At 42.7% G+C, this 27784-nt stretch overlaps 1 protein-coding gene across 1 annotated transcript in view; it reads left to right on the top strand.

Annotated features, from left to right (window-relative positions):
* Window positions 1-26507, top strand: part of zranb3 (zinc finger, RAN-binding domain containing 3) — a 67451-nt gene extending 40944 nt beyond the window's left edge. The window contains exons 15-22 of the mRNA XM_061067107.1: window positions 515-669; window positions 8819-8923; window positions 12279-12421; window positions 18507-18647; window positions 21357-21515; window positions 22427-22619; window positions 25019-25150; window positions 25846-26507. Of these exons, the coding sequence (XP_060923090.1) occupies window positions 515-669; window positions 8819-8923; window positions 12279-12421; window positions 18507-18647; window positions 21357-21515; window positions 22427-22619; window positions 25019-25150; window positions 25846-25944 (1127 nt within the window). The 3' untranslated portion in view covers window positions 25945-26507. The remainder of the gene's footprint in view (window positions 1-514; window positions 670-8818; window positions 8924-12278; window positions 12422-18506; window positions 18648-21356; window positions 21516-22426; window positions 22620-25018; window positions 25151-25845) is intronic.
* Window positions 26508-27784: the final 1277 nt, after the last annotated feature.

Here is a 27784-nt window from a genome sequence, read left to right on the forward strand (position 1 = left end):
AGATAATTTTCATAAAAACGAAGAATGATTTAAGATATTAGTCATTTGAAGAAGTTTTTGTGGAAAGAAATTGAAAAAAGCAGGTATTTGTGTTGCTATTAATTGAAAAGAACCAGGAACAGTGAGTCGAGATCTCCACATGAAAGATGGAAGGAGGGAAAATCCACTTTCATTTCTATTTATATGAAAATGTCACAGATAATTACTTCAACATTTTCATTTCATATTGTAATTATTTGATTCTCGTATCCGAACCCATAAATATAGGATCACACATTCAGACCCATAATGCATATGCATACTCATTTCACAGGATCTGCTAAAAATGTCATATCTTCTCAATATTGTGTTCTGTGTAATTACATTTACAAGCTGCCGAAGTTTAATGTCCCTGCTACCCATTGCATCACCGGCCGAGCAAACACAGGCACCAATAAAGCTGTGAAAGCCAATGATGAGCCGATAATGTGTTCTCAGTGCGATATTAATCAGCCTCTTCTCCTCCTCCCTGCAGAGCGGAGAGTCGCCGCGGGTTCGTCTTCTGCTGCTGATGCTAATGACGACGATGAGGACAATGATGGCGATGACGGCAGCACTACCCGTCCCGTCTACCCGGGCCTGCAGTTCTGCGCCAGCCAGTACACAGATCGAATTTATCTGTACTCCAAGGTACTGCGAGAGATTGATTATGCATGTTTAATCACGCTTGGATGTTTTACTCATGCTGAATAGATGATGCAGGAAATGCTGGAAATTGTGGGTCACTTGAGGATTGTGTGTGGGTGTGTTTGTGTGTGTGTTTGTGTGTGGGTGGGTGTGTGTGTGTGTGTGTGTCGATGCCAAAAAGCAGCAATGTGGCAGTAGTAAGAAGTAAGATAAAAATCAAATCCATGAATCAGAATTGGCGAATGCAAAATGTTATTTCAGCCTATAGCGACATTTAAATCAAAGAATATCCAAACTAGTTTGATGACGTCATGTAGCAGAGTTCATTGGATCATTAGAGTCTTCTTTACCACGAGGTTATAGCTGCAAATCATTTTCACAGATGAGTTGATCAATTTAAGATTGATTCACGTTACGCAGCAGTGAAAAATATGTGATAGGTGATATTTTCATGTAAAAACCCAAGTCTGTCTCCAAGGTCTGTGTGATTTCTCCTTCCATTCACTTCCATGTATTCTTCTCTTGTGCTGCAGTGTGACACACTGTGACCTGGTTGAATTCACACTTCAGAATTGTCTGATGTACTAATCATTTCAGCTCTCAGAGAATAAGTAAATCTGCACAGGAAGGTGGAGTTTTGATACTTTCACCCTCCTCTTTGTTCCTCTCCAGCTTGTTCATGTCATATTCAGCTGAACACTGAACGGAACATAATTAATTCCTTGTTTTTTCTGAAAGGGGAAGTCTCTCTGAGATCAAGATCTCTTTGACAAGATTGCGCTGTGAACAACAATGCAGTTATAAAAGCAAGAGACGTGCTGTTCTGTCACACGTTTCCAATTAGCAAACAGGACGGATGTGAGAAAGTACACACAGACGTCATTAAGAAAGTCAAAGCTTGAGAATGAACCAAAATAAAGGTGATTAAAACACCTGCAAATTATCCCACATACAATCTGTTTGGCACCGAATCCAACTGTGTTTAATTCACACTTAAATAAGCTGTGCAGGTATAGGCTCAGCACTGTATTAGAAAGATCCTGAATAACCTCGACAACCTTGATTAATAATCCTGTCTATTGCTGCGGGAACAAAACGCTGTCTGAGTCAGTTCAGATGTTTTTTCTTTTCTGTTTTTTTCTGCCTCTGAGATTGATCGGGGCTGTTTGGTAAAAGAGGAACGAAAAGCTCTTTGAATCCATTAATATTCTCTCATTCAATACCAGTGAAAGGTTTAGGAATTACCAGAGGATTACCAAAACGATCGCCAAACTTCTCCTTGTCTTTCATCTGCAAGCCTCGTGTTTTTATCAGCTCTCAGGGAGACTGCCCACCAAGGACTTCCTTCAATATATCTGGATATATCTGGACTTTTTTAGTAATAATTGAAATGATTAATCAAGATCATTTAAATTGACAAGTCTGAGAAAATATCCCTGATGATGTCACACTGAGGGTTTTACGTTGAGACTAATTTCTTGGCTCTTGCTGGATTTTGGTGCCAGTGGCCTCATTGTCCGTCTCATTCTTTTGATTGTTACCATATCTCAAAAACAAAGTCGAGGTAGGAAAAACCACAATGGCCACAGAGGGAATAATAATTACATCACTCATAGATGTACAGATATCCGCGAACAAGCTTTTATTAATTCATTTTCAAAGAGCTGATCGAGAAAGGGCAACAAGAGCCCTGAGCCAGACAGTGTTAATTTCGTTGACGATAACGATAACGAAAAATATTCGTTAACGCCCCTTTTCCCATGACTAAGACGAGACGAAGACATAACGAAATGGATCTTTGAAAATAAAAACTATGACGAAATCTATTTTAATTTTCGTTAACGAGACGAGACGAAACGAAAATGTTGGCTAAGTCACAACAATTTTTAAAAACATAATCGTATCAGGCCGTCATGAAGTACCCGGAGCGGCGAGTGTTTGTGTGTGTGCGTGTGTGTGTGTGGTCCCAGATAGCGCTCCGGTCCCGAGGCTCCGCCCCCTGCAGCCGCGCACTCGCTCAGAGAGACACAGAGATCAGAGCTCGTTCACATGAAGCAGGCCGGTCACTGACTCACCTGCTTCTTAACTATGGAAACAGTGAAAACACAGAGTTTCTCTGGTCTCAGCTGCTCTGAGATACATAACAGAATAGTACGCAGTTGTAGACACAACACAGGGGGTCCCTGGACCTGAGAAGGGAAGATAAGGAGTTTAATGTGGTTATTAAATGTGACTAAAACTAGACTAAAATGAAATTCGTTTTCGTCGACTAAAACTAGACTAAAACTAAGAAGGATAAAAATGACTAAAACTAGACTAAAACTAATATGCATTTTCGTCAAAAGACTAAGACTAAGACTAAATCAAAAATAGCTGCCAAAATTAACACTGGAGCCAGAGAAGAATCTCCAGAGTTCATCTAAAGTAAACTGCAGAGAGTCCCTGGCTGAGGGCTTTGGTTTGAGGACTTCATGTGTTTCCTGCATCAAGTAAAATGTTCTTTTGCCATCGAGCTGAGACAAACTATATAATTTAACCCTGGTCTGACAATGACTTCTGAGCATTCTCCTCCTCGCTGCTCCTGAGGGCCACTTGCCAGCAGACCCCTGCATCGATCGCGTTGGGATACTTAACACCCTTTTGTTTCATTCATGAGGGATCAGGTTACTTCCCCACGAACGTAGATAAGAGACAAGATGGTTTTACATAGAGAAGACCAAAGCACTGAACTGAATCACCAATGGAATATTACCCTGATGGCAATAGACAAGTGTCGCGTACGCGTGGCTGAGACGATAAGCCGCGGAGATAAATGTCCCCCGCTGTCGTTTAAATGATAAACTGGAGGAACTCTGGCTGGAAAGCTGTCACGTCGGGATAATCCTGGACCAGCGTGTTGGCTTCACACAGGGGGCCGCTCAGCGCACAATCAGGGGAAGATTTGTCACCGGGGATTGGATGAGAAATATTGAGAGTATTAGGAATTTTATGTCCATTTTTCTACACATCAAATTGTTGTTTTATTCAAGGAGTCAGGGCCCCTGCGTGCACGGGGGGGTGGCGGGGGGTCACATTAAGATGGGGGAGGAGCAGATGGGTGAGGCTTACCACATCAGGATACTCCTCGCACATGTTCTACTTCATTTGAAATCCTTTGCTGTGACTCCCCATATTCTATGGTTCCCAGTATGACCTCACTTCATCATTCAAATCTCACATATAGAAAAATATATATATGTGTGTAGAATTAACCACGAGCATCTAGTGAGTTGATAAGAGCTCTGGATTTTAATAAGGTAATAAGTTAGTGGATAGTTTTGTGCAGAAACTGGTGAAGAAGAGCACAAACACACACACATCCTTTTTCACTATCTTCACTTTGAGCCATCTCATTAGTTGTGACTGCGACTCACTTGCATTCCATGTTTGCTAACTAGATCTTGCATGCGAGTGTAAACATGTGGCTCACAGTTAAAAAAAGAAATGGAAATGTGGGGAGAAGTGCTACATGCAAATATTCACGGTCTGACAAATTAACATCACTGGTAAATAAACCCGACAGGAGCCCTGGACTGCACAAAGAAATGAGAACGACAACTTTGCATAGCTACTTTCTATCATTTCTTTGTCAGTTGTGTCTGTGTTTAACAATGACTTATTTCTGAAGTTATCGTTACCTGATTTTTAACGACACCTTATGTTTAAACACTCATGAGCTTGGTAGTGTCGACGGTATTATTCCTGCTCTCAGTTCAGGCTGGTCTCATAAAAATTTCGTCTGAAATGTTACTAAAAGTAATCCACTAAAAATCTGTATGAATTCGACCTTATCGTGAGTCAGGAAGCAGGGGACAGGTGACGTATGCCCTGCTCGCTCTTCGTGAAAAAAAAACAAACATGGCGGATATTCATTTTATTCTTTATGGGAAATTAAATATTTTCCTGGTTTAAATGTGTGTTTGATCAACTTTGAAGCAGCGCATTTTATTTTTATTTTCATTATCTTCTTTCAGAGGGTTTGTATAATCTTTTGTTGTTAGTTTACTTTTAACGGATTTATGTTGTTGTTATGGTTGTTGCTATGGACGCTTCCCTCGCTGCCACCATAGAGCGGCACTCACATATAAGGCAACTGTAGTTTAAAACTCCCAAACTGGGACCATTGTGTTAGCGATGGCGCTGCCGATGTTGTGTGGCGTCAACTCTACCGACTGAGAATGCCAACGAGTGAGAATGCATCATTCGCCCCCAGGTTACACTCATCATTGACAAGTAAGTAAGTTGTTTATCGTTAACTGCTAATGACAGTTAAAGCAAAACTCAGCTCTTTGAAAATGATTAGTCAATGCGACAGTCTGCATGTATTGATTATTCAAATTGTATTTATTTCTGTGTGACGGTGGTTTGAAGACCAACATTAGTCAGTTGTAACTGCTAAAGCTACTTAACTCCATTAAAAGTTCAGGCCACACATTTTGTTGTATTGACTAGAAGAGGTCATATGTCTGCAAAGTCCAGGAAGAATCTTAGAGTCGAGGATTCTCACACAGGAATGTTCTTATACTCAAGTAACGATGTACAGGTACAATGGCTGTCCTCGATCTAAAATATACTCTAATTATAATAATAAAAATGATGATAATAATCAACAAATGTGGAAAAACATGTTATCCATATGCAATTGTTTACAAGTAGTAAGTTAAATCAAATGCTTATCATAAAATGCTTAAAGTTTCTTTAGAAGAACGAGGGTAATATTCTGTAATGCACCTTGACATAGGTTTCCACTCACAAATAAACCCGAACCTACAGTAATATGATCCTGTATCCTGATCACTATTTTCAGCTGCAAATTGTTAATAACTGTTAATTAGTTCATAGGTGTTTTATAGCAACCTAAGTTGTGTCTGTTTTCCCTCAGATTGCCAAATCTATCTTTGCACACCAAGATGGTACTGTTAGGGCAACCTAAAACATTGTCGAAAAAAAATAAATGTACTTTAGAGAATCATTGGAAACCTTCTTACAGTCTGAGTATTTTAACTTAAATTATGTTTTGATGGAACGAGATTTTTACAGATTTTCAGTCACTTATATTAAGCATCTCAAGGTGTTTTTCTTAAGCTGAGGATGAGCTCAGTCATGAACCTTGTGTGGTTATTAACAGGAAAGCAATGTTTTGAGAGCTTGCGCTTTTGCGGAAAGTTCGCATTAACATTTATTAAAGCTTCACTGTCATCACATCTGACACCAGTTTGTTCTTCAGACTGATAATCAAGACTTAAGTTCATCTGAACAAGGAAGAAACTCACAAATCACAAAGACTATTGAAAAAAAGACAATACGTGGATGTTACGAAGTAGTACTAACATGATGTATCACGAAAAGAAAGAATAAATATATAATAATATCATAGTGCAGATACAGATTCATAGTGCAGTTAATGAATCTGTTGAATTCCAAGATTCAACAGACACTGCTGCTCCTCCAGGGCCTATAGGCAGAGGTGTAAAAAGTACTGAAATATTGTACTCAAGTAAAAGTACCTTTACTTTGATGAAATTTTACTTAAGTACAAGTAAAAGTACCCATCTAAAAATCTACTCAAGTAAAAGTAAAAAGTAGTTCATTTAAAATGGACTTTTAGTAAAAGTTACTTAGTTACTTCCAACAACTTGACGGGGGCCGCTCCTATACAGCGCAAAAAAGGACAAGGGGTCATAAATCCAATCCAAAAACAGTTATTTGTAATTAAAGGAGAATCTTTACAAATATAAGTGCACTGACATTAAACATGTCAAACATTAAACATTTAACATGTTCCTCATCACCAGAGCTTTAATCCTGCTCCGTGCTGCTGCAGCACAACCCGCTGCACCGTTCCCCTGACTCCCCGTGATATTTATTTTACCATAATCCAAATAAACACGTGGGCCTCTGTGCACGGAGGGTGCAGCACAGGAAAAAACTTCCTGATGTTGATGTGTATCTCCAAATCCACGTGTCGGCTGCCAGTAGGTATTAACCTTTCAGACTTGATCCTCTCTCCTGTCTCCTCTTCGTCCTTCATCTCCATCCTGACTTCCACAAAGTAGCTTTCACCTGAATTCACTGGTCAGCCTCCTTTTCCTGTGGATGCTTGTCTGTGGTTTGACGTTAACACTGAGGGTCAGTGGCTGCTTGTGCTTCAAATTGTCAGTAGTTAGCACTAATGAAGCTGTAATAGCTTTTTGCTTATTTTTCACAGGTGCATCCAAGACGCCACAGTATGATTATCTATAATCACAGTGAGGTACCTCTGGGTATATTGATTTAAATTATTTCTGGTACTAATACACGTATACTGTCAAATAAGAACCAGCATCTCCTAAGTGGTGAACATAATTGAATAAAGAGAAGAAAACTACAGAGAGATCATCGCAGGCTCCTTGGTTACCACAAGAATTACCATGGCAACCAATAAAGAATAAAGTGCGTCCAGATTACAGAAGTTGAATGTAATTAGACTCGGCAAGTAAGTCATTAAAAATCTGATTGCTTTGCTGAAGAGACTTGTAGCTTCTGTACAAATTTAACTACAGTGAACACTGGTTATGTACCTTCTAATAATAGAGATACTTCTCTTGTTCTACATGTTCCATACGTACAATCAGTAGGTGCTGCACATTACTTATTACAAGGTTGCTCGTTGTGTGTTTGTTGGTTTGTTTGGTAGTTTTTGCAGCATTACACAAAAACAACTGAACAAATTTCCATGCAACTTGTTGTTCAGGTGTTTTTGCTCATTGGCACTAAACACAAAGTATAACCGAGGCTGTACTAGCATGTATTAGCTTTGCAGGTAATCGGCAATAAATCAATAAAAACACTAGAAAGTGTAATCTTTTACTACATTTTCGGCATAAATCAATGAAAAGACTGTAACCTTTTACTACAAATTCAAAGAAAAGAATATTGCACTCCAAATAGTTATCAAAAAGTACACAATTATATATGTATAATTTAAATACTGTGAAGTTGATTGGCCAATGGCAGTTGAGTAAGAGCTGCAGCAGGAGCTCAGAATAAAGGGGATCGCCCATTTCATTTCTCATCTTATACTTCTCTCATCCCTGATTGACTCATACACTTGACATTGAATTGTTAGCATAAAAAAACGTGTGTCTGCGATCGATCCATGTTATACAACCACAATATTACCCCTACTTGTATTCTGGCCAGGAGAGTGAAACAATAACTGTGTTGCAACAACACTGCGGCGTCACTCGCTCAGAAAGACGCTGAACGAGGGAAACTTGCGTGGTCGTGCTTGTGTTTGCTTTGATTGCACCAGTGAGTCAGCAGCAGCGTCCCACGTCTCACCAACTGTTTGGGCAGGAAAACACGAGCAGGAACCTCCGAAGAACACGGAGGGACTGTGTGTGTGTGTGTGTGTGTGTGTTTGTGTGTGTAGTGTGTGTGTTGTGAGATGGCACCACTATGTACTTTTACTGCTTCAAAGAACCCCTGAGTGTGTTTGTGGGTGTTTCTCTCTCTTTACTGTTCTAATTTTGGCCCAAGCTATTGTGGCTCTTTTCTATGCACTTGCAGTATTTGTGATTTTGCTTTAAAAAAACTGACTGAAGATTCATCGCTGATTCGTTTTCTATTAACTCAGATTCAGTTTAAAGACTTTAATTACCTGTTGCCATTTAGTTTCTAATGAATCTACAAATTATAAAATGATTTAGCTAATTATCTTAAAATCAAAGAAAATTTAAGTAATATGTGCATCTTTTAATCAATTGTCATTTATGATTATATGGTCTTTCATTATAATTTACACCTGTTTAATCAGAGCAGATGTTCCAAGTATGATTTAACACTGAAACTGTCTTAATAGCTGCTTAAACTACATTATAATGTGTTGTAGACATAAAAATACATAAATTATACATGAGTCACCATTTGTGTGAATCAACCCCTCAGGTTCAGAACAACATTCTGTGTTTTTGTTTTTGTTTGTTGGAAAGAGAACTTTGCCAACATTAACAATGCTCCACAGACGATCCGGAATAAATCTCAGCCGGTGATGGAGGTGTTAGCAGCAGTGGTGGAAACAAATCTCTCTGCTTAAGGCCGTCTTCTCCGTCCCTGTCTCCTCGTCTCTTAGGACGGTACCGCGTTGAACTTGAGCTTCATCCCTCTGGACATCAAACTAACCAGCTGGGACGACCTGCCCGAGGCCTTCACACGGCGCCGGGAAAATCGAATACAGGTCTGTCCTTCCCGCCAGGCTTTATGTCTGTGTGCGTTTGTGTGTGTGTGTGTTTTTCTGCTCATGAATGTGTGTGGGTGTTCATGTGGATTGGAGTGTTAACATGAGGGAGGTGCTCCCAGTTTAATGTGTCGTTACTGTACGAACGCTGGATTTGACTTCTAGGTTTTAAAATGTGCCAATATTTTTCTTCTAGTGGTTGATTACACAGACAAGACTGGATTGGCACTAAGTAGATGAAACACCAGACACACACACACACACTTACACACAGATATCAGTCGTCTACATCTGCCTGATTCTTTTCACTTCTGCATTATCATCTTTCTTAATTTGTACAATATCGCAACCTCCTACACCGTCGCCATGTTTGATGATGTCAGAAACTCTTGACTCTGTGCTGCCCTGCAGTGGATGTATTGCTTAACAACCATGCAGACTTATAGGATGTGAGTATGTGGGCAGGGATGGTTACATAGTTATTTTGTATGTTGGCAGCATAAATTAGCCTTTTAAGTCAATGGGTTCTTTCTTTGGCGCGTGCCCCTCACTCCCACCAGCTTTCAAGAAAATCAGTTTTGGCGTAATCCTGCTGACAAACAGACAAATAGCACTGACAACACAAACCTCCTTGGTGGAGGCAATAAATGCAACTGCATGAATCCACACAATTCCCAAGAAGACAGAAAATCCTGAATATGCTCATGAGTGTAGTGGAAAGTTTCGGCTGCTTTGAGGACGACCTTAATTCACCTTAAAGATGAATTAGTCTCACTCGGATCCAGTGAGGTTGAGGCCATGGGCTTGTTAACAGATAACAGATATGTGTGTTTGTGTGTGTGTGTGTGTGTGTGTGTGTGTGTGTGTGTGTGTGTGTGTGTGTGTGTCACTGCCATTTGAATCTAATCACATCTCCCATCATGAGGAGGAAGATCGGGCAGCGCTGCATCGGGAGCCTGACAGATAGGTGGAGCACGGCCGCCCACCTCCACCACTGCAGAGCCTGGAGGGGGGAGCGGGAGGAGGGGTTGAAGGAATTATGGGTAGGGAGGGGGGGGGGGAATAGAGGGGGCGTTTTGGCGGTCTGGGCAGCCAAGGAGACCTGCAGAAGAAAAACTGCAGTTTTATGAGGGTCGTTAAAGGAGACGGCTCATCACCTCAAACGACCCCACACGCCAACCAGCAAATATTAAATCCTGCAATCCGCCGAGCCGCTGACAGACGCCTCACCGATCACGTTGTTTATGCCGGTTTGTTGAACAGAGGCGTGAGCTGCATCCATCCTCTGACCCATCACTTACGCCCTGTTACACTCCCATTGTCCATCAGAATCAATACTGAGCAGCAACACGTCTCGGACCGGGGCGGCAGCGGCGCGTAAACTCAACTCGCACTCGGTGAAAACCCACGGAGCCTGAGGCCGCTCGAGCAAACATCTCTGAAATAAAGTCATGGTCAATCATTATACAATTCAATAATAACAGAACAATCTATATTTCATTAAACATGTGCTTTTAAAGGAATGAGACAATGCAATCTGAGCTGCTGTGCGGACTGTGAATTGATGTGCTCCTGGGGAAGGTCCTTTTTCCTGAATTGTCAGGTCCTTGCTCTGATTCGGTATTTGCATGTGCTTTGAAATCGAAATCTAGAAAAAAACACGTTGGCTGCAAACAAAATGTGTTGTATTAATGTGCTTAGAGCGTTTAAACAACACCTTGACAACTCTTTCCAATATTTGCATGATAACAGAGAGCAGAGAATAATTATTAGGTGGGACAGGTGTATAAATACATTTGTTTGCTTCTGGGTCCAAATGTGCAAGATGGTGTTATTATTTGGATATTTTATTAAAGTAAAAGTACAAGGATGTGGCTAAATAACCTTGGAGCACACAAGGACTAAGATATTTTGTATCAGGCTCTGGACACACACACGTCATACTTGTCAACAGGATCAGTTCATTGTTGGTTTTGTTCTTTTCATGGGGCAAGAACAGAATATCGCCACCTTTATTCTTTAGGAGATAAAAGCAGGATTAGCACAGAACTCTGAACAGCTTCATAGAGCCAAATCAAAGGCTTCCCACTCTCCACCCACTCAATGACTCACAAATTAACCTCCTGACCTTTGAGAGGCTGGAAGATGGAAACCCCTCCCACTCTCCTCCTCATGTCACGACTTTTGACATCCGATTCAACTCCTGGACTTTTGCACGACCCTTTGGTGACCTCTGGAAACTGTTGCCGTCTCAAGGTTTCTCCAAAGCTTCTCCGTCGTTACTTCCTGTCAGGGAGACTCCAGATATCCAGTAAATGTAGAGCAAGGTTCCTTAAAGCTTTCACACTTTGTGACAGAACTTTCCACTCGCAGTTCAGACTCGACCCTGGAAAAGATAAAGGATTCTGCATCTTAGCTCCTGACAGAGCTCTCGAGGTGGCTCTTAAGAGGTGAAGCGTTTCTTAAGCAGGGAAAATTGTGTTAATAATTTAAGATAACTTTACCAGAAGTGTTAAGTATGTTGTGTTATTTCTTCTCTTGCTTTTACACTGTAACACAAACCACCACTTTACACACTTTAAACAATTATGCGAGAATCTGCTCTGCTTCCTCTATGTATGTTTGACTCTTTTTCTACATATTCCATCTATGTCATAGATCACTGTCTTAAAATACCCTCATTAATACTCATTAATAACCATTTCACCCACATCCCCCGGATCAGATCAGGCTTTTTATCGTTTGCATCTTCTTTTACAACGTCTCCTCTCCATTAGAAATGCCGCCGCTGTTTCGCGTCTGCTTTTTAAGAGCAGTAAGTTATATTTCTGTCAGAAAAATGCATTATTCAGCCGCTAAACCATCAACAAAGCAAGCCTGGCTGGCTTTGAAAAGTGTCTGTATAATGCATGCTGGGTTTTATCTTCACTGAAATAATCTTTGTGCGAGAGAAAGTATCATCCATGGAAAAAAGAGACACCTCTCAAATGTAATATACGTAGGTAAATTGCCCATTAGGCCTTGGTACTTGGTGAGCTATTTGTTATTTTGCCAGTGGATTTTCTTTGAATCCTTGACTTGGCTGAGAGCATATTCAGCTCTCTCTTGGTTTGGTGAGTTTTGTTCAGCTATCTGGAAAACTGTCTCTGTGTGTGTATAAGTGTGCATTTGTGCTGTAGATTGTTTGTTTGCAGCTCAGGTCCATTTTCCAAATTGAAAAAAGGAGAAATATTTTTTGCTTTTAAAGAGGCTCCGGTGTCCAAACTATCAATTTGCGTGGAGGCAGAAGGCTGCAAAGGTTTTGAGTTTCCAATTGAAATTGAATACAAAGTGAGATGTGGTGTCCTCTGTGCAGGTGCTGAGGTTGGTTCAGGAGTGGGGCAGCCTGGCAGCCATGAAGAAGAAACTGCTTCGTCGCAGCGGCCTCCTCTTCCACAGCCCAACGCTCGGCCTGCAGCAGCTGGCCGCCGCCCAGCGCCCTCACTCCAGCACCAAGAGGTCAGTTTCACGCTACTTTGACTTTCAAAAAACTTCGCTGTGATTTACGATTCTGGTGCTGATTTACTAAACCCCTCACATCCCAGCAGCTGAAGCTTTTTATCGTCTCTGTCATGCTACAGATTCAAGACAAAAGGGAAAATCTGAATAAACGAGTGGAGAAACCGAAGGAATGCAGATGCTCCCACACAGTAGCACTGTAGGATTAAACAATTAACATCCAATAATGCTCTGTGGCATGTATGAAAATGCTAAACAGGCCCAATTGATTCTGATTTTGTATGAAGGCGACAAGAGAGGCTTCATTGTCGAGGCTCGGATGGAAGGAGCCGCCGTCACAATGACGGCTCAACTCGCTGCTGTTTCAATGGGAATAATGAGTGAAGTGACATCTGCATGGAGATCCAGTGAATAGATTCAGATTGAGAGTGATGTGTAACAGTAACATCAGAACATTAGGTCTAGGAGTTTTTCTTTTCACATATGAGGAACAAGGCAGGAGGTTGTGAGGGTCGAAGACATAAAAGGAAAAGTGAATGTCTGAATGTCCATAGTTCAGTGCGTGTTTAAAATCAGCTATAGAGAGGATTTCATATCTGGCTGCACTCCTCAAAACCCTCATCTCACACTTTTCAGAGTTCACTGGTGCAAGAACCACAGGCACTGGTCTGCAGGAAAAATGTTATTCCGACCGATGAGTCTTCCTCCAACACGTTTGTGAGTAGTAGGCAAGTGCATGAGTGTCGTGGCCCAAGAGGCCGGTGCAGGCCTGAATGCCTGACCCCGACCGTGAGGGGCCTCTGCTGTGCTGTAGGGGGGGGTTTGTTGGCATGGTCCACTTGCCCCCTTAGAGGTCACTGAAAATCAATATAGGAAGTAAACAAAACATTTCATTTCCATCCTGATGGTAAGGGGTCTCTTCCAGAATGACAATGCCCCTGACCACAGGGCACGAGGGGTCAACGCTGTCTAATGAATTATGGGAGCTAGCTTTATAGACAAGCAAGCAGAAATTAGCTCAAATCTGGGATCAACAGTTGTCATTTCAGACGACAAAATCTGTCGAGTAAATCTCCCCCCCCCCGTTATAATTCTGAATAAAATCTGTAAACATCTCAGCAAGACATCAAATGTGTTTTTTCCTCCGGGCGGACGAGCAAAGAAATGATTTGACCTGGCACCCTATTGAGCCAGTTGATGTAAATTTTAAAAACAGTGTAAAAATAGTGAGATGAATTAATTCCCAGCATCGTGTCAGAATTCAAGGGGAGGATGTGGGAGATTTCACAGAGGAACGAGCAGATTTGTACAAACTTACTGCCCCGGGCATCAAGGGAAGGCTGAACTGTGTGTGTGTGTGTGTGTGTGTGTGTGTGTGTGTGTGGGTGTATCAAAGGGTGTCAGCTGAGGCAGAAGAGAAGATGAGCGCTGTGTACGTGCACTTGTGTGTGTTTTTTTTGTGTTTTTTTTAAGACAAACAAGCATTGTTGCTGGCACACTAATTACAGCTGGCGTAGATAGAGGCCGGGAGAGTTTGCCAATTACAGGGAAGTCTGGTGGATGTGTGTGTTAGTGAGGGAGAGTGTTTCTCAACCGGGGGAGCGTGTTTGGGTGCATGAACCTAATCAAGGTGTGAGTGGGAGGCAATTGGCCCGGCTTGATTTGATACCTGTTTGATTTATTCACTAATCAGAACCAATCAAGCTCCAGCTTCTGCTCAGCGGGGGGATCTGGGCTCACCTTCGCAGCACCGAGACGCTCGGTTTTCAACCGCCTCAAACTTAATCCACTTTGCCCGGCTCTCCAACACTGTGTGTGTTTCCGTCATGAGCCACTCATGGTGATTTACAGTGATTTTAGAAGAGTTGAGAGGATTCTAATCCGGTTTGCTTCCAGCCTAAGCACGAGTCATTGCTAAAATTACAGTAAACACTGGGAATAAATGATTTATTGCTTCTATAATACGCCGTTGTTATCTTTCTTGCATAAACAGTTTGGCTGAGCAACACGTGGGCTGCAGGAGTTAGTAACATTCAGTCAACAATTAACTGTGGCATTTGCTTTATAATGCACATATTTGAACACTTATGTTTTAACTTCAACTGTCGGTTAATGGTGAAACTCAGATAACCGCATTATATGTAATTTCCAAGAAACAAAACCTGGTTTTTCACATCTGACATTAAACACAGTTCCTGTTCCAGACGTGTCTCACTGAGGACAGTTCAAGGGAGCAGCCATCAATCACAGCCGCTTCAGTCGGGGCCTGACCGGCGCAGCAGCTTGTTAGTTTGGTTTCACACAGACGACGAGCCGTGTCTGAACCGCCGGCCGGCCGGCCTGGCCAGAGCCTGAGCTGCTGTCTGTGGTTCTGTGGGGGCCAGCAGGTCGGCAACCCGCTGCCACCACAGCTCTCCTGCAGCTGTGCATCAAATGGCTCCCCGCAGAAAAGCAGTTCCAGTTAATCCAGTGCAAATCGAGTCAGCTGCTGCGTTTGTGTCCGAGCGGCTGCAGCCTCCGTCCACTTCTGTGTTTACATTGACTGCAGCTGTCCAAACTATTAAAAGTTATTTCCGCTTAAATATGAAGCTATCACCAGCAGCCAAGGGGTTACCAGGCAACAGGAAGAATTCTAAATTTGCTTCCTTATGCCGGCGACAGAGACACAGCCGGAGGAATTATATATTTTCAGTTTGTCCATCCATCCAATTCTTGTTGATATGTTATATTAGGACTGTGAGGAATGTATTTGTATCCGGTACTTTTAGCTTCACACTCAGCTCGTTAAATACTGATAAAAAAGCAATTAAGTGTATTTCCTGCGATGGCACATTTTTCTTTTAATGTTGCCCTGTAGAATTTCCTTGTAGACAAACTTAATGTTTTTTTAAGTGTTTCTCCACGTTCTGTTTGTGGTGGCCAGAACTCAAAGCTTTAATAGACAATATTTAGGATTTTTATCGAACATAATATAACATATATCACATGTTTAGTACGATGGGAAAACTTTGCAGATGTCGTAAAATATGCCTGGATTCCCCAGAAGGATGAACTTGGCCGCGGCCTGTGATTGTGGAGGAGGTTTGGATCATGCACTGCAATAGGAAGGAGCAGCAGTCATCTTGGTTTACAGAATTACTGGCCAAGCCCCTAGCTGCATAAAAACATGCAAACACACACATCCACCCGCTCCCAGAAGCGCAGTTGGACTCCAGTTTAGTGTAAGGTATCTCGTTTCATGCAGCCTCTGTGCTGGGACTGTTTGGAGCAAAGGAAGCTCCTGTGTTTGATGGAGACTTACCTTCTTCCTCATCTCCCCTCAGCTTCCACAGAAATTTCTCCTCTTTGAAGTGTCTCCCTCCTCCACTTTCTGCCTCCTGTCATCCATCTTCCCTTTATCATTTTTTCTCTGCCTCCTACCTTCTTTCCATCTCCCTCCCAAAGAAAGTATTCGGTCCAGATGGAGGTGGTGGTAATGCATGAAAATGTCACTGCATAGCCTGCAGGCCCGAGTGGAAACTCTAAAAGCAGAGTTTAACAGTGGCAATAGCTGCCTGTTAGATTAAAATACCAGAGTGCTATTTCATTTGTAATCAGGACAGAAACACGAACCGTAAGTGGAATCAAATGAACTATTTACAGTCCACTTTCTTTTTTAATTAAACAACTACAATCAGCTTTTAATCGTTGATTCAGTTAGAAAATTATCACAAGAGTATTAGGGTCATATTGAAGAAAACAATTCAAATCCTGATACTTTTGCTTAAACTTAAAACGATGCTCTAAATTCCTCATTTTAACATATATATACCTTTTTACAACATTCATTTTCATTATCTATGTTTTTTTGCTGTTCCAGTGGCCAAAACCCTCCATCGACATTTCCACTCAACATATATGTTTGTGATTTGATGTCAGTTCCATTAACGACCCTTCAGGAAAACGAGCCAATCTATTTCACACACAGCCACAGTCCATTTTTATTTGTCTTTTACCGTTTGGTAAATGTTCCCTCTCGCTTAAATTGTGTTAGATTTATTTTCCTACACGTCCCATCGTTCTAGGAGCTGTTCCAGGTATTGATTTTATTTCAAAGGTGGCAGAGCGACCGTTTGTGTGGCAGCAATAAAGTTTGAAACTAACTAAGCTCACGAATCGACACCGCTGTCATAACAAATGTTTGGTAAAATAATGTATGATTATCGATTTAAACAACAATTAGTCCACGGCTTTAATCATCTGAGTTGATTGTCTGTGAAATAACCCAAACGCTCTCTTCATCCATTTGTCTTTTTTTGTGCTTTTTAAAGTCATTTTCTTCATGCGCTGATCCCCTTGTGTTTCTCTGGCATCGCTTCACTCGTTTATTTAATTTCATCTATGATGCAGGTGATTCGGTCACTGATTTCCATAAATGTAATCCATTACTCTCTGATCAATAAGGTAATCAATAAGGTAATTAGGCATGTTGTTTGCTGTAATCCCTGCTGTCGTCAACCCTCCACAGTGTTCAGTCGTCTCAGTCCCCATGTCATGACACATGTTTTATTACAGAGGTCACATTTTTTAATTAGCAAAGGTTAAGGGCTCATGGGAAATGCTGATTTCGTAATAGCTGCTAATAATAGAAATATTAAACGATGGAAAACGATAGTTATTAAAAAAAAAACATTCTCATAGACAAATGGAATAAACCATGTGACACATTATGGATATTAAGATATTCACTTTGGTTCTTTATACGACTGTGACTCATTGTGGAAAAACTGAATGACTTGAAGAGCCTTGAAATGGGTTAAAAATAAATTCTTTCATATATTCTTCAAGGAAGCTGAATCTTTGTCAGTTATCTAATTAGAATAAGACTCATGCTGCATCTCTAACTGGGAAAATAAAAGTAACCACCAAAATATTATACATAAAAACCATTAAATAACCTGACTGACTGTCAAATGATACCTTTGTTGACCATCTATTAAATAACTATTAAGACTCTATTAAGACTAAGACTCTAAGACACTATTAAGGACAATCTCCTGCTGTTTTTCCTCACATATGAAAGTCTAGTCTGAAAACGTCTGGACACTCTTTTGAAAAGCTCAATGGTACATGAGGACATTTGGTCTCTTTTCTCCAGACCACTAGCGTTTCCTTCACCCAGAACAAACAAGTCAGTGATTTTATATTTTTTTCTCCCAGGCTCCTCTCCGCCTGTATTTCATGTCAACTCTGACAATCCTGGGGTCATTTTAATCCTGCCCAGATTGACATGTAGTGTTTGGTGCAATTTTCAACTTGCACACCTAGCATCTGTATTACAAGGGCCATAAAAAACAGTGGCGGGGTAGATGGATTAGATTAGATGATTGACGATGCCCGTGGGGAAATTAGATTGCTGCAGCAGCAATAGTTATAGTAATGGGATTCAGCAGGAGGAGAGGACAAGCAGAATAAAAGCACATCAACAGAATAGAAAATAAGCCTTGAAAGGACAAATTTCTGCAGTTTTTGCAGAGACTGGTGCAAAGAGAAAGTTCATGGGGCACTGAGGCCTTTTGGCAGTTCCGTGGGTGTTGGAGTGCTGAGCCCCAAATCCCTGCTGTGCCGACAGTGTATGAATGATGCTTGAAAGGAAAAGTGCAGCATATAGAAGTGGGACTTGAATGCAACTTGTATATATATATATATTACATCGTTGGATGTGGGTTTACTGCAGTCCCTTAAATATTGCTAAAGCTACATTAAGGGCCCTAACGTGTTGGTGTTAAAAGGAGCTATGCTCAGCATTGCTCTCTTGAGGAAGTGGAAAGCAATTGCAAAACAAAAAAAAAAATTTTCCAACGGTGCAGTGTTTCACTGTTATTTTAAGGATGCATTATCAAGATAGACGATAACGCACCTACATAGGCAGGCACCCGACGCATGGACACTCAGAGATACACAGAGATACTTGTGCTTTCACATTGCGGACAGCCATGCAGCTACTCCCCCATGCTGCACACGTGAAGCAGCTCTCTTCATCAAGCTCTTTGGTTATGTAAAAATCCTCCATTCCCTCACAGCCCCATCTATCCCATCTCCACAGGTACCTCAGCAAAGATGAAGTAGCCGAGGCCTCCCTGAGCAAAGTCCAGCAGGAGGGAGGCAGCGTCCGACTGGTCGTGAAGGAAAACTTCTTCACGAAGAGGAGCTCTGCCTCTTCACTCACGCCACCTGCCTCAGAGAGGTAGGTCAGAGGGGCCAACATGTGGGCGGTTGTTCAGGACGGGAAAAGGGGGCGAGCTGTGTTCACATCTTTGAAAGACTTACACAACTGATGAGAATACAATCTAAACTTACCTCTAGCCTACACATTTCCTATATATATATATATATATATATATATATTCAAACAGCATTTTAACGGTTCATAAATCACGCCGAGGTTCTGCCGTGGTTTTTAAACATGAGGTTTCATGGTGGGCACATGAAGGTGGTTTGTTCCATCGCACGGATTTTCTCTTTGGAAATCTGTGTTTTCTCGTTTTCCTTCCCTCAGCCGTCTCCATGGAGATCTGTGTGCCTTGTGGGAGAGGCACAAAGGCCCAGTGAGTGTGTTAGTACAGTAAATATAGACCATAATACAATCTACTGGGAGAGATGCAATGGCCAGCTCACCCCAGGCGGGAATATCTCTATGGAAACCTGCAACACACACACACACACACACAAACAAACACATACAAGCGCACACACATGTACACCACACCTGGGGTTACATTGAGAATGGCATGAACTGAGGACCTATAAGTGCTATGTTAACATGCCAACAACATGCATGGAGATTTGTATTACACATGAAAAGATCTAACAAGACGTTTTCTAAAAAAAATGTTTAGCAACAGTTGAAATGTAAATCAAAAGCTAGCATTAGTACATACAATTATTAGATTATAAGTATATAAGTCTCGTTGTCCCTGAAAACCAGTTTTTAATATTACATTTTTTGCTAATTATAAATTAAAATATATCATATATTTGTTTTGTTATAGGTTCGGTCATATTTTATGTTCTTGCATCACTGGTGATTAATTTCCTGGATGATCAGTCTCCATCTTTTAAGTTTATTGATCTCTTAAATCTTTTCTGTATTTCTTTAGTTAGTTTTTAACGATTGAAACGTAAAAATGATAAATGCCTCTCCCACAATCATATCTCCCGAAATCTTGAACTTTTCCTTTAAAACCTGGGATTTATGGGATGGGCAATTAATAAATCCTTTTTGCACTTCCTTACTTTGAAATATAACTTGATTTTCCCAGATAATCCTCTCCTGCATCCTGTGTCCGAGTCGCTGTGCACAAGAAGCCACAAATTAAAACCTGTAAAACCGATTCTGCCTCCTGATCAACAGCGGGCGAGCGCTCCACAGATTGACAGGTGGACTTAGCAGCATCGGATCTTTTCTCCCTCTGGTGCCTCAGGTTTCTCTGGTCTGAAGCATCACAGAGGAGCCGCGGTGGTAAACACTATCGGGCTGCGTGCAGCTGAAGGCATGTTGCACGATTCCTGGAGTTTGAAGTTGGGAGTTTTCAGAGAGTTACCTCATGCTGCGAAGTCGAGCAGCCAACACGCTCACTTTGCTTTGTGCATATATTAATATAAATGGCTTTGAAGCTACATGCAAAGTACATATATTAATCCAATCTAATAGATACACGTTCTTGGATATGTTTTGATTTCTTTGACTTTATTGTCACACTCACCAGCTCACCAAGTATTTCTGGGTTAGATATTTTCTCTCCTGACCACCAGTGCCTCCACCATCCTCCGTATGGGCACACCAGTAGAAAGTCTATTTCAGTCTCTCTTTCATCCACGAGACGTTGCTGGCACAGCATTTGTCTCTTGGTACTTTTCAATTTTTGGTATCTTCTCAACTTTGAAGCGGCAAGGTTCCTTTTTTTAGAGGGTTTTTCTTCTCCATTTCAATGATTAAATCTCCCTCTGTAGCGCTCTGGCTCTTTGTTCCCATCTCTGTCTCTCTGAATCGTGAACCGTGGGGAAAGAGAATTTAGTCCATCTGTCCTCTCCAGCGTGGCTCTAGCACCCTGCTGCGACGACATGGCAAATGCCCAGAACTGATTTCCTCTGCCAAAAAGAATGGGCACGCACATACACATACTGGAAATGTTCTGCGTCCCCATCACACACACACACAACACACACACACACACACACACAGCCATATGTCTCCCAACTCCCTCTCGTGTTCGCTCCTCCGCTGATGTTGAGAAAGCTTTGCATTGAGCCTGGATGTTTGCAGCAGTGAGGTCTTTGTCACGCAGGTCAAGGGAACTTCTCTTTGAAATTTGAAGGGAAAAAGAGTCGTTATATTTGTACACCATACAAAAAAAGTAGCATACGTGGATGTATGCTCTCTCCGCCAGAGCTCTCCCATCTGGCACCTTGAAATTCAATTATAGTCAGAGCTTTCATAGAGGGAGTAAATGTGTTTAGCTGCGTCTTCACCTTATCTCCTGTCAGTCAGTGGATCTGAATAGTGGGTTCTGTCATATTTCCTGTCACTTAATTTCATTTGTTTAACTCGTATTCTTCTCTACAGTATAATAACTGGGTCATGCCATGCTCACTACTCTGATGCAAAGAGTAACTCCAGCATTTTGACATATAAATACATCCGTCAGAAATTGAACCAAAGACGTCGAGAGACAAAATTCAGTAACACTGGATCCCACATTTCCCATTATGCAACTCACTAGTATCTTCAGTTTGTTGGTTAGCGGTCTCTCCAGAGACAAACTGGTCTTTTGAACTGGCATCTCATTGGTGTGAAGCTAAGGTCAAAGGTACCAGAAGAAATCGAGCTTCCCCAGAGCGAACACAACCCTTTTTTGTTCTAATGTCTGAATGTAATCAATTTCTGTCCCTGCAGGAAGGACAAGGAGTCCGGTGAGGCTGCGGAGGAGCAGGCATCATTACAGTCTGCGTATCTGCAGGCCGTGGACACTGAAGGCGTCCCCCTGTGTCTGTCCTGCCAGCAGGCCTGCTCTACCTCCGGTGGGGCCTGGGACACTCGATTCTGTAGCCACAGGTACAGCGACACTAAGTGCACACGGCTCCGAGATAAATTAGACGCTTCTGGGTCTGAGTGTAGTGTTTTCACAAAATGTTTTAAAGAAACACGGCAGCGACGCTTCCTATAGATCTCAGCGTTCCCTGCTTGGAGCACCAGTTGGGAGGAATTTAGTGCCAGAGGAGAATTTGGTCCTTGTCGATCAGAGAAGAGCATTTCTTAAATTAACTTTCTTAAACTTCCCTCTACCCGCTGTTCCCTCTGGCAAAGCCCCCCCATCTGGCACCGAGAAATTCAATTATAGTCGGAGAGTTTGTGTGTGAAACCAAAACTGAAAAACACGACGTGCACGGCGTGGACTTCACCTTGGTTTGCTTTGAAGCAACACTGTGTGTGCTGATGACTTAAGAACATTGCTGTTAGCAGATCAAACTGCAATTCTTCTAGTTATTTCGGTCCGCTGGTCTAATCCTTTCTTATCGTAGTTGGTTCAAGATCCTCACTTCACACTCACATCACTGTTATTATTCCTACAGTACTATGATATTGTAAAGTGGAGGAATGCTGCAATGTCTTTCTGTCCTTGAGGAACAACACTGCATCACTTCCTGCTCCCTCTGAATAAGATCTGCTAAATTCTTTTAACTGATAAAATGTGTTGCGTCTGTGCCTCCTCTAGCCTCGCTGCCTATTTAAGTTAGAAATTCAATTTCCTCAAGTGATTCTCAAGAGCCAAATTCAGGTCACTCAGTCAAGGTGAGACACTCCGCTCCTCTGTGCCGGGATCTTATCAGAAATTAACACAGTTATCTCTGTGCTCCGAAGGAAAAAAAGATGACAGCTTTCCTGTGTTTATGAAAAGCGAAGACGAATTTCAGCGGTTAATATTTAAAAAATGTGAAAGTTTGGCGTTTTCCGTGTTCTCCCAGATGCCAGGAGGAGTTCCAGTTGCGCTCCAGCCAAACATACATGCGCTCGCGGGTGCTGGAGGCGGAGCAGGGCGTCTGTCAGCTGTGCGGCCTCCACGCCCACGACCTGTTCCTGAAGGTCCGGGACGCTCCGCCCCCCCAGCGCAAGGACATGCTGGAGAACACTTGGCTCGCCCAGCTGTCACTCAAACAGGTCGGACACCAGCTCACATAAACACATGGATGCCGTACTGGGGCTGATGGGAAATGGTGTTTCTTGCCTTAAACAACCTTATGATTGGTTTTATCCAGAAAATATCATCCTCATTTTCTGTCGTCAATATTTAAGTGTAAGATCACATAAAACTGAATGATATAAACTTATAGTAGGTCACTTAAAAGCCTCATTTTAAGTTGAACACTGTTGAAGGAAATGGATTTTAAATGATCCACCATCTCACCAGAAGCTAAATACAAATTTGGGGAAGCAGAACTTTTCTCTCATTAATCCCCGACCCCTCAGATTCACCCTGAGACTCTGGGAAGGTTCTAACCCACAGGTTGATAACCACAGGACATGAACCAGCTAACTCTGCAGAGTAGTTAAAAATAGCTCCACCACCTACAACAGTGCAGTTCTCCTCTCACATTGGTATTAACAGATAATAATGATTGTGTAACCACTTTATTGGATTTGCTTTACAACACACACATCTTGAGTCTCCTGGTAGGAGAGCGAAATAACTGACAGGGAGAGACATTTTTTGCCTTTGTGTTTGTGTAAGTGCAGAAAAAGAGTGCCCTCTACTCTTCATCCCACCCACTCACACATATACACACACATAACACACACACACACACACACACACACACACACACACACACACACACACACGTTGATCTGCACTCCAAGGGGCCAGCTCCCAGTAAATGGATTGCTGGGCCCATTGATTTTTTTTCTCCCAGTGCCAGGCCTCGACCAGTAAGCCTGTTTGATTTGGTTGGCTGTTATCCTGCAAAGCCACCCCCCTCCCTACACACACACACACACACACACACACACACACATTCTCCTTCCCAGTGCCGGCGGCAGCAGCATCAGCACCAATCGATGCACCGAGCTTTAGAGGAAACAAACTCAGCCACATGATAAGATGCCGCAGCGGTGGAGAAGCCTCAAGATTATAGGCTCATTCTTTGGTTCAAACCAGGGGTTTTGGTGTGTGTGTGTGTGTGTGTCTGTGTGTGTGTGTGTGTGTGTGTGTGTGTGTGTGTGTGTGTGTGTGTGTGTGTGTTTGTGTGTGTGTCTGTGTGTGTGTGTGTGTGTTACAGCCTTTAGATGCCCATAAGCATTATTCGGGGCTAAGTCTGTAGTGGTGGTGAAGCAAGGTGCTTTGTTTTGGCAGAGAAGCAGGTTCATTTGACTGAAATGTGTGTGTTTTTGTACGTGTGTGTGTGTGTGTGTGTGTGTGTGTGTGTGTGTGTGTGTGTGTGTGTGTGTGTGTGTGTGTGTACATGACCTCTGCCCCTGCGAGCACGCCTGCTCTTCAAGTCTTCTGGGATCAATTCCAACTCGCTGCCTTAATGTCGGCAGAGTAGCACTCAAAGCAGGAAAATTGATTTCAGGCCCTGAACTCTTCCCATCAGGCTTCTTTGTCTCTGTTTTTTAATTCTCTCATTCATCCTCCGCTCCTCTTCTTCTGTGTTCTCTCCTTTTTAGTCTGCATCCCTGTTTCTATTTCTGTCTTTTTTTAATAGATCTATAAAATAAAAGATTCCATGAAGGAGAACCTGTGGAAACCTTCAATTGTCATAAAAACTCAAAAGGTGTTTAGTTTGTCCAGTCTGGGCTCCTGTAAAAAACATGGCGGCCTCCGTAGAGAGGATCCGCTGCAGATGTAAATATAAAGTATTTAAATATAAAGGGCCCATTCTAGGGTACATTTTTTACAATTTTGATGGAGCACATTAGTGAAAACATCACTAGGATTATTCTATTTTCATTTTCTACCAACAGATCGTACACTCTGCTTCAAAATCCAACTCATTTCATGTAATTCATCTACGTGAGTTGAGAGAAATCTCAGTTTACTCTTAAAAAAATTTCAAATTCCACCTGGATTTATCCAAAAAGTTTTGTAATTTAGGAATGTGTGTATCCCATTGTTGCTCGTTATTCCCTGTGGTTTATTTAACCCAATTCCTGTCTTTTGCCTGATCGGCTGATTTAAGTTTCCCTACAGCCGCCCATTAAGTAGGCCAGAAACATTTTTTGGGGAGATTTATATGCCTGTACCTGAGGCATCTGCCGGGGACGGATAATTGAAAGTCAAGGTTCACTGTCATTGATTTGGTGCAATTATTGTTTTCATCAAGCGGACTTATCCCGAAAATCTCACAGGCTTACATTAATCTCAGCATTTAAACCTTTATCGAGGCGCCTGCTTGTTGTTTTCATCACTTCCTGTCGTGGATTTGTGTTTTTCAACAACTCAAATCCGATCAAGGAGTAAAGTTTAGCATAGATGGATGATTCTGGCAATTTGTGATCAAGTCCCCGGGCGGAGTGTGCACCGAGATGCTCACCGCTTCCCTCTCTCTGTGTGTTTCCAGCTGAATGAGATGATCCGCGCTCCGGTCGAAGGGGATTTCTGGCAGGTCGACCACATCCGGCCGGTCTACAGCGGAGGAGGACAGTGCTCGCTGGACAACCTGCAGACGCTGTGCACCGTCTGCCACAGATCTGTACGTGCTCATCCACATCGCTGCACCGACCACAGCCTCCACAGCCACAGGGCTTAAAGGGGCAAAAGCAATTTATCCAACATTTAAGGTGCACAGTGCACGGACCTCTCCTTTATCCACGTTCAAATCTCATCACTCATGTTGAGGATCATGTGCGATGGCAGTAATGTGATACATGGTCAAACACATTGATCAAAAGTTACAACGTCCCTCACACAGCTATATTTTCTCTGTAATAGCATCACATGATGTGGTTGTGTGACATATTGATATATTGCATTTCTAGCAACGTGCTATATAACTGTCTCGGGAACATTTTCCTTTTTCAGCTCCTCCAGTCGATATTTCATAATCACAGACAATTCACTTCAGGGGAAAAAAAAAAAGGAACTGATTTGAGAGCAGAGGTTTCAAAATAAAAGCGCAGGCTTTCATTGTAACCTTAAATGTGCTTAACTTCCACGCTAGAAAGCATTTGTGTCCGAGTGGGAGTCGGTGTGTAAGGAGCTGCTTTATTCGTTGACGTTTATAAAGTGATGTGGAGAACTGCAGGTTCTGATAAGAGGATCCGCTCGCTGTTTACGCCACCGCTCAGACACTTAAATCTAGAGATGCTCAATATATTGATCTCACTTTTCTCTTCTGCGCCGACTGCAGATTTAACCTCTTACATCATGTTCCATTTGTCTCCACAGAGGACGGCTCAGCAAGCCAAAGAGCGCAGCAGGATGAGGAAGAGCGCGGCAGCCTCCAAGGTTGCATCAGACATCAGTAGGTTCTTCGTCAGGAAATGAAATGACACGAGGGTTTAGAGAGGGTTGTGCGTGCGTTAAACTCCCGCCGACATGATTTCTGACGGTTTGGATGAAGATGCATCGTGGTTCTTCAAAGACAAAACTCAGCAGAGGATCAGAAATGCCAGGAAGAGGGCAGATGTTCTCTAAATCCCCTTCTCTGCCTGCGCCTTCGCTTTCCGATGATATCACAGCCGTCCCGTTGGACTCAGCAGCAATGAAGAATTCAAAAAAGAAAAACGGTGACAACAACTTCATGCAAATTCAGCCGACTCCAGCTCTTGTCCCCGAACCGTCAAGCGCGGTAGTTTTGATTAATGGCGGCCCCTTTTGCTGGAGGCTGAAATGGAGCAGGTTGTTTAGAAAGCTGCAGCTATTTTAAGATTCAGCAAACTTGGTGAAAGGAAGCGGGTGAGAGATGAATTGGGGGGGTTGGTGATTAAAGCTCTTTCGGCACAAAACACGGCCGAGCGTCCTCATTGGCAACAAGTGGCGCCTTGCAAATCTCTCTGGAAGACAAGGTGGACGCTACCCCGAGTGAAATAAAAACCTATTCTCATCTTGTTTCATGTTGTCTCCTTCTGTTCTCCGGGAGCTTTTAACCACAGCTCGGACTGTAAATACACCAAGACGCCGGTTGCTCTGACAAGCTAGCAAATCGCTTCATCGCCTCCGGTCAGGAACATTATCGTCCATGTCCACGCAGCTACCTCCTCTTCAGCTGTGCTTGATGATCTGAACAGAGCTAAAGTCAGTCAAGGGGGCTATGTTTAGAGAGACGGAGAGCAGAGTTACTATGGAAACAAGGCTCCAGGTTCAGCACTGTCGGGAATATTGAATCTGTTCTTGGGAGAGTTATACAATGAGCCAGACAGACATCAGAAACTCCAATCAATATCAGCGGGCTCCTGCGAAAATGAGGCCGTCACATTCCTCCGCAGCAGGATTTGACTTCCCCCCCCCACTCGGCGTCGAGACTCAGTCGTCCATGTCGCGGATGTTGTCACGTCACGATTTGTCTGTCTTGCCTTCCGTGTCAAAACGGCAAACTCAGCAAATCCCGCCATCGCAGGGAAGTTTAAAAAAAAAAAACTATAATTCCGACAGACCCAACTCCTCTCAGCCTATCAGAGCGCCGGGTTGAAACCACAGCTTCAAACTTTCTCCGAGCCCGTGTGGGTGCACGTGTGGGCGTGTGTGTATTTCCCCCACGGCTGCTCCAGGTCTCCACTTAATAAGACCGTTGTTCCTCTCCTGTCCAAACCGACAAGCTTTGTGAGTAATGAACATCTCCCAGGCAGCCTTCCAACAACAGCAGGTTTCAGTGTCAGTCCCTGTCAGCAGCCAATGACTCTGATCGGCTGCTTTATTACACCCAAAAGGTGTGTGTGCATGTGCGGGAGACGGAAAGTGAGCGGAGAAGGAAAAGTCGGGAGAGAAAGTGTAGCCGAGTGTGTTTCCCTGCATTACACAAACAAGGCGTGTGTGTGTGTGTGTTTGGCTGAGGGAAAGTGTATTGAAAGAGGGACTGTTTGTCAGCCTCAGCCATAATGAGGCAGCGCCCAGATGAAGACGTCTCATGTTCTTCCCAGAGGGGCTTCTGGGTAAAGAGCAGCGCCCGCGGCCGTGCCACACTGTTTTCTTTGGGCAACCTATCGGCCCAGATGAAAAGCATTACCCCCCCCCCCCCAGGTGGTGACGGTAATAAAGATGGACTCAAACACCGACGGGCGGCTGCGGAGGTGTTTGCCCTCCGTCTGCTGAGCCCCCTCCCGCTTTTTAAAGTCAGCATCATAGCGGAACCCAACTCACTTTTTCCATCAAGTGCAATCAACGTCTT

This window comes from Limanda limanda, chromosome 23, assembly GCF_963576545.1.
Source record: "Limanda limanda chromosome 23, fLimLim1.1, whole genome shotgun sequence".
In the NCBI taxonomy this organism is placed as follows: Eukaryota; Metazoa; Chordata; class Actinopteri; order Pleuronectiformes; family Pleuronectidae; genus Limanda; species Limanda limanda.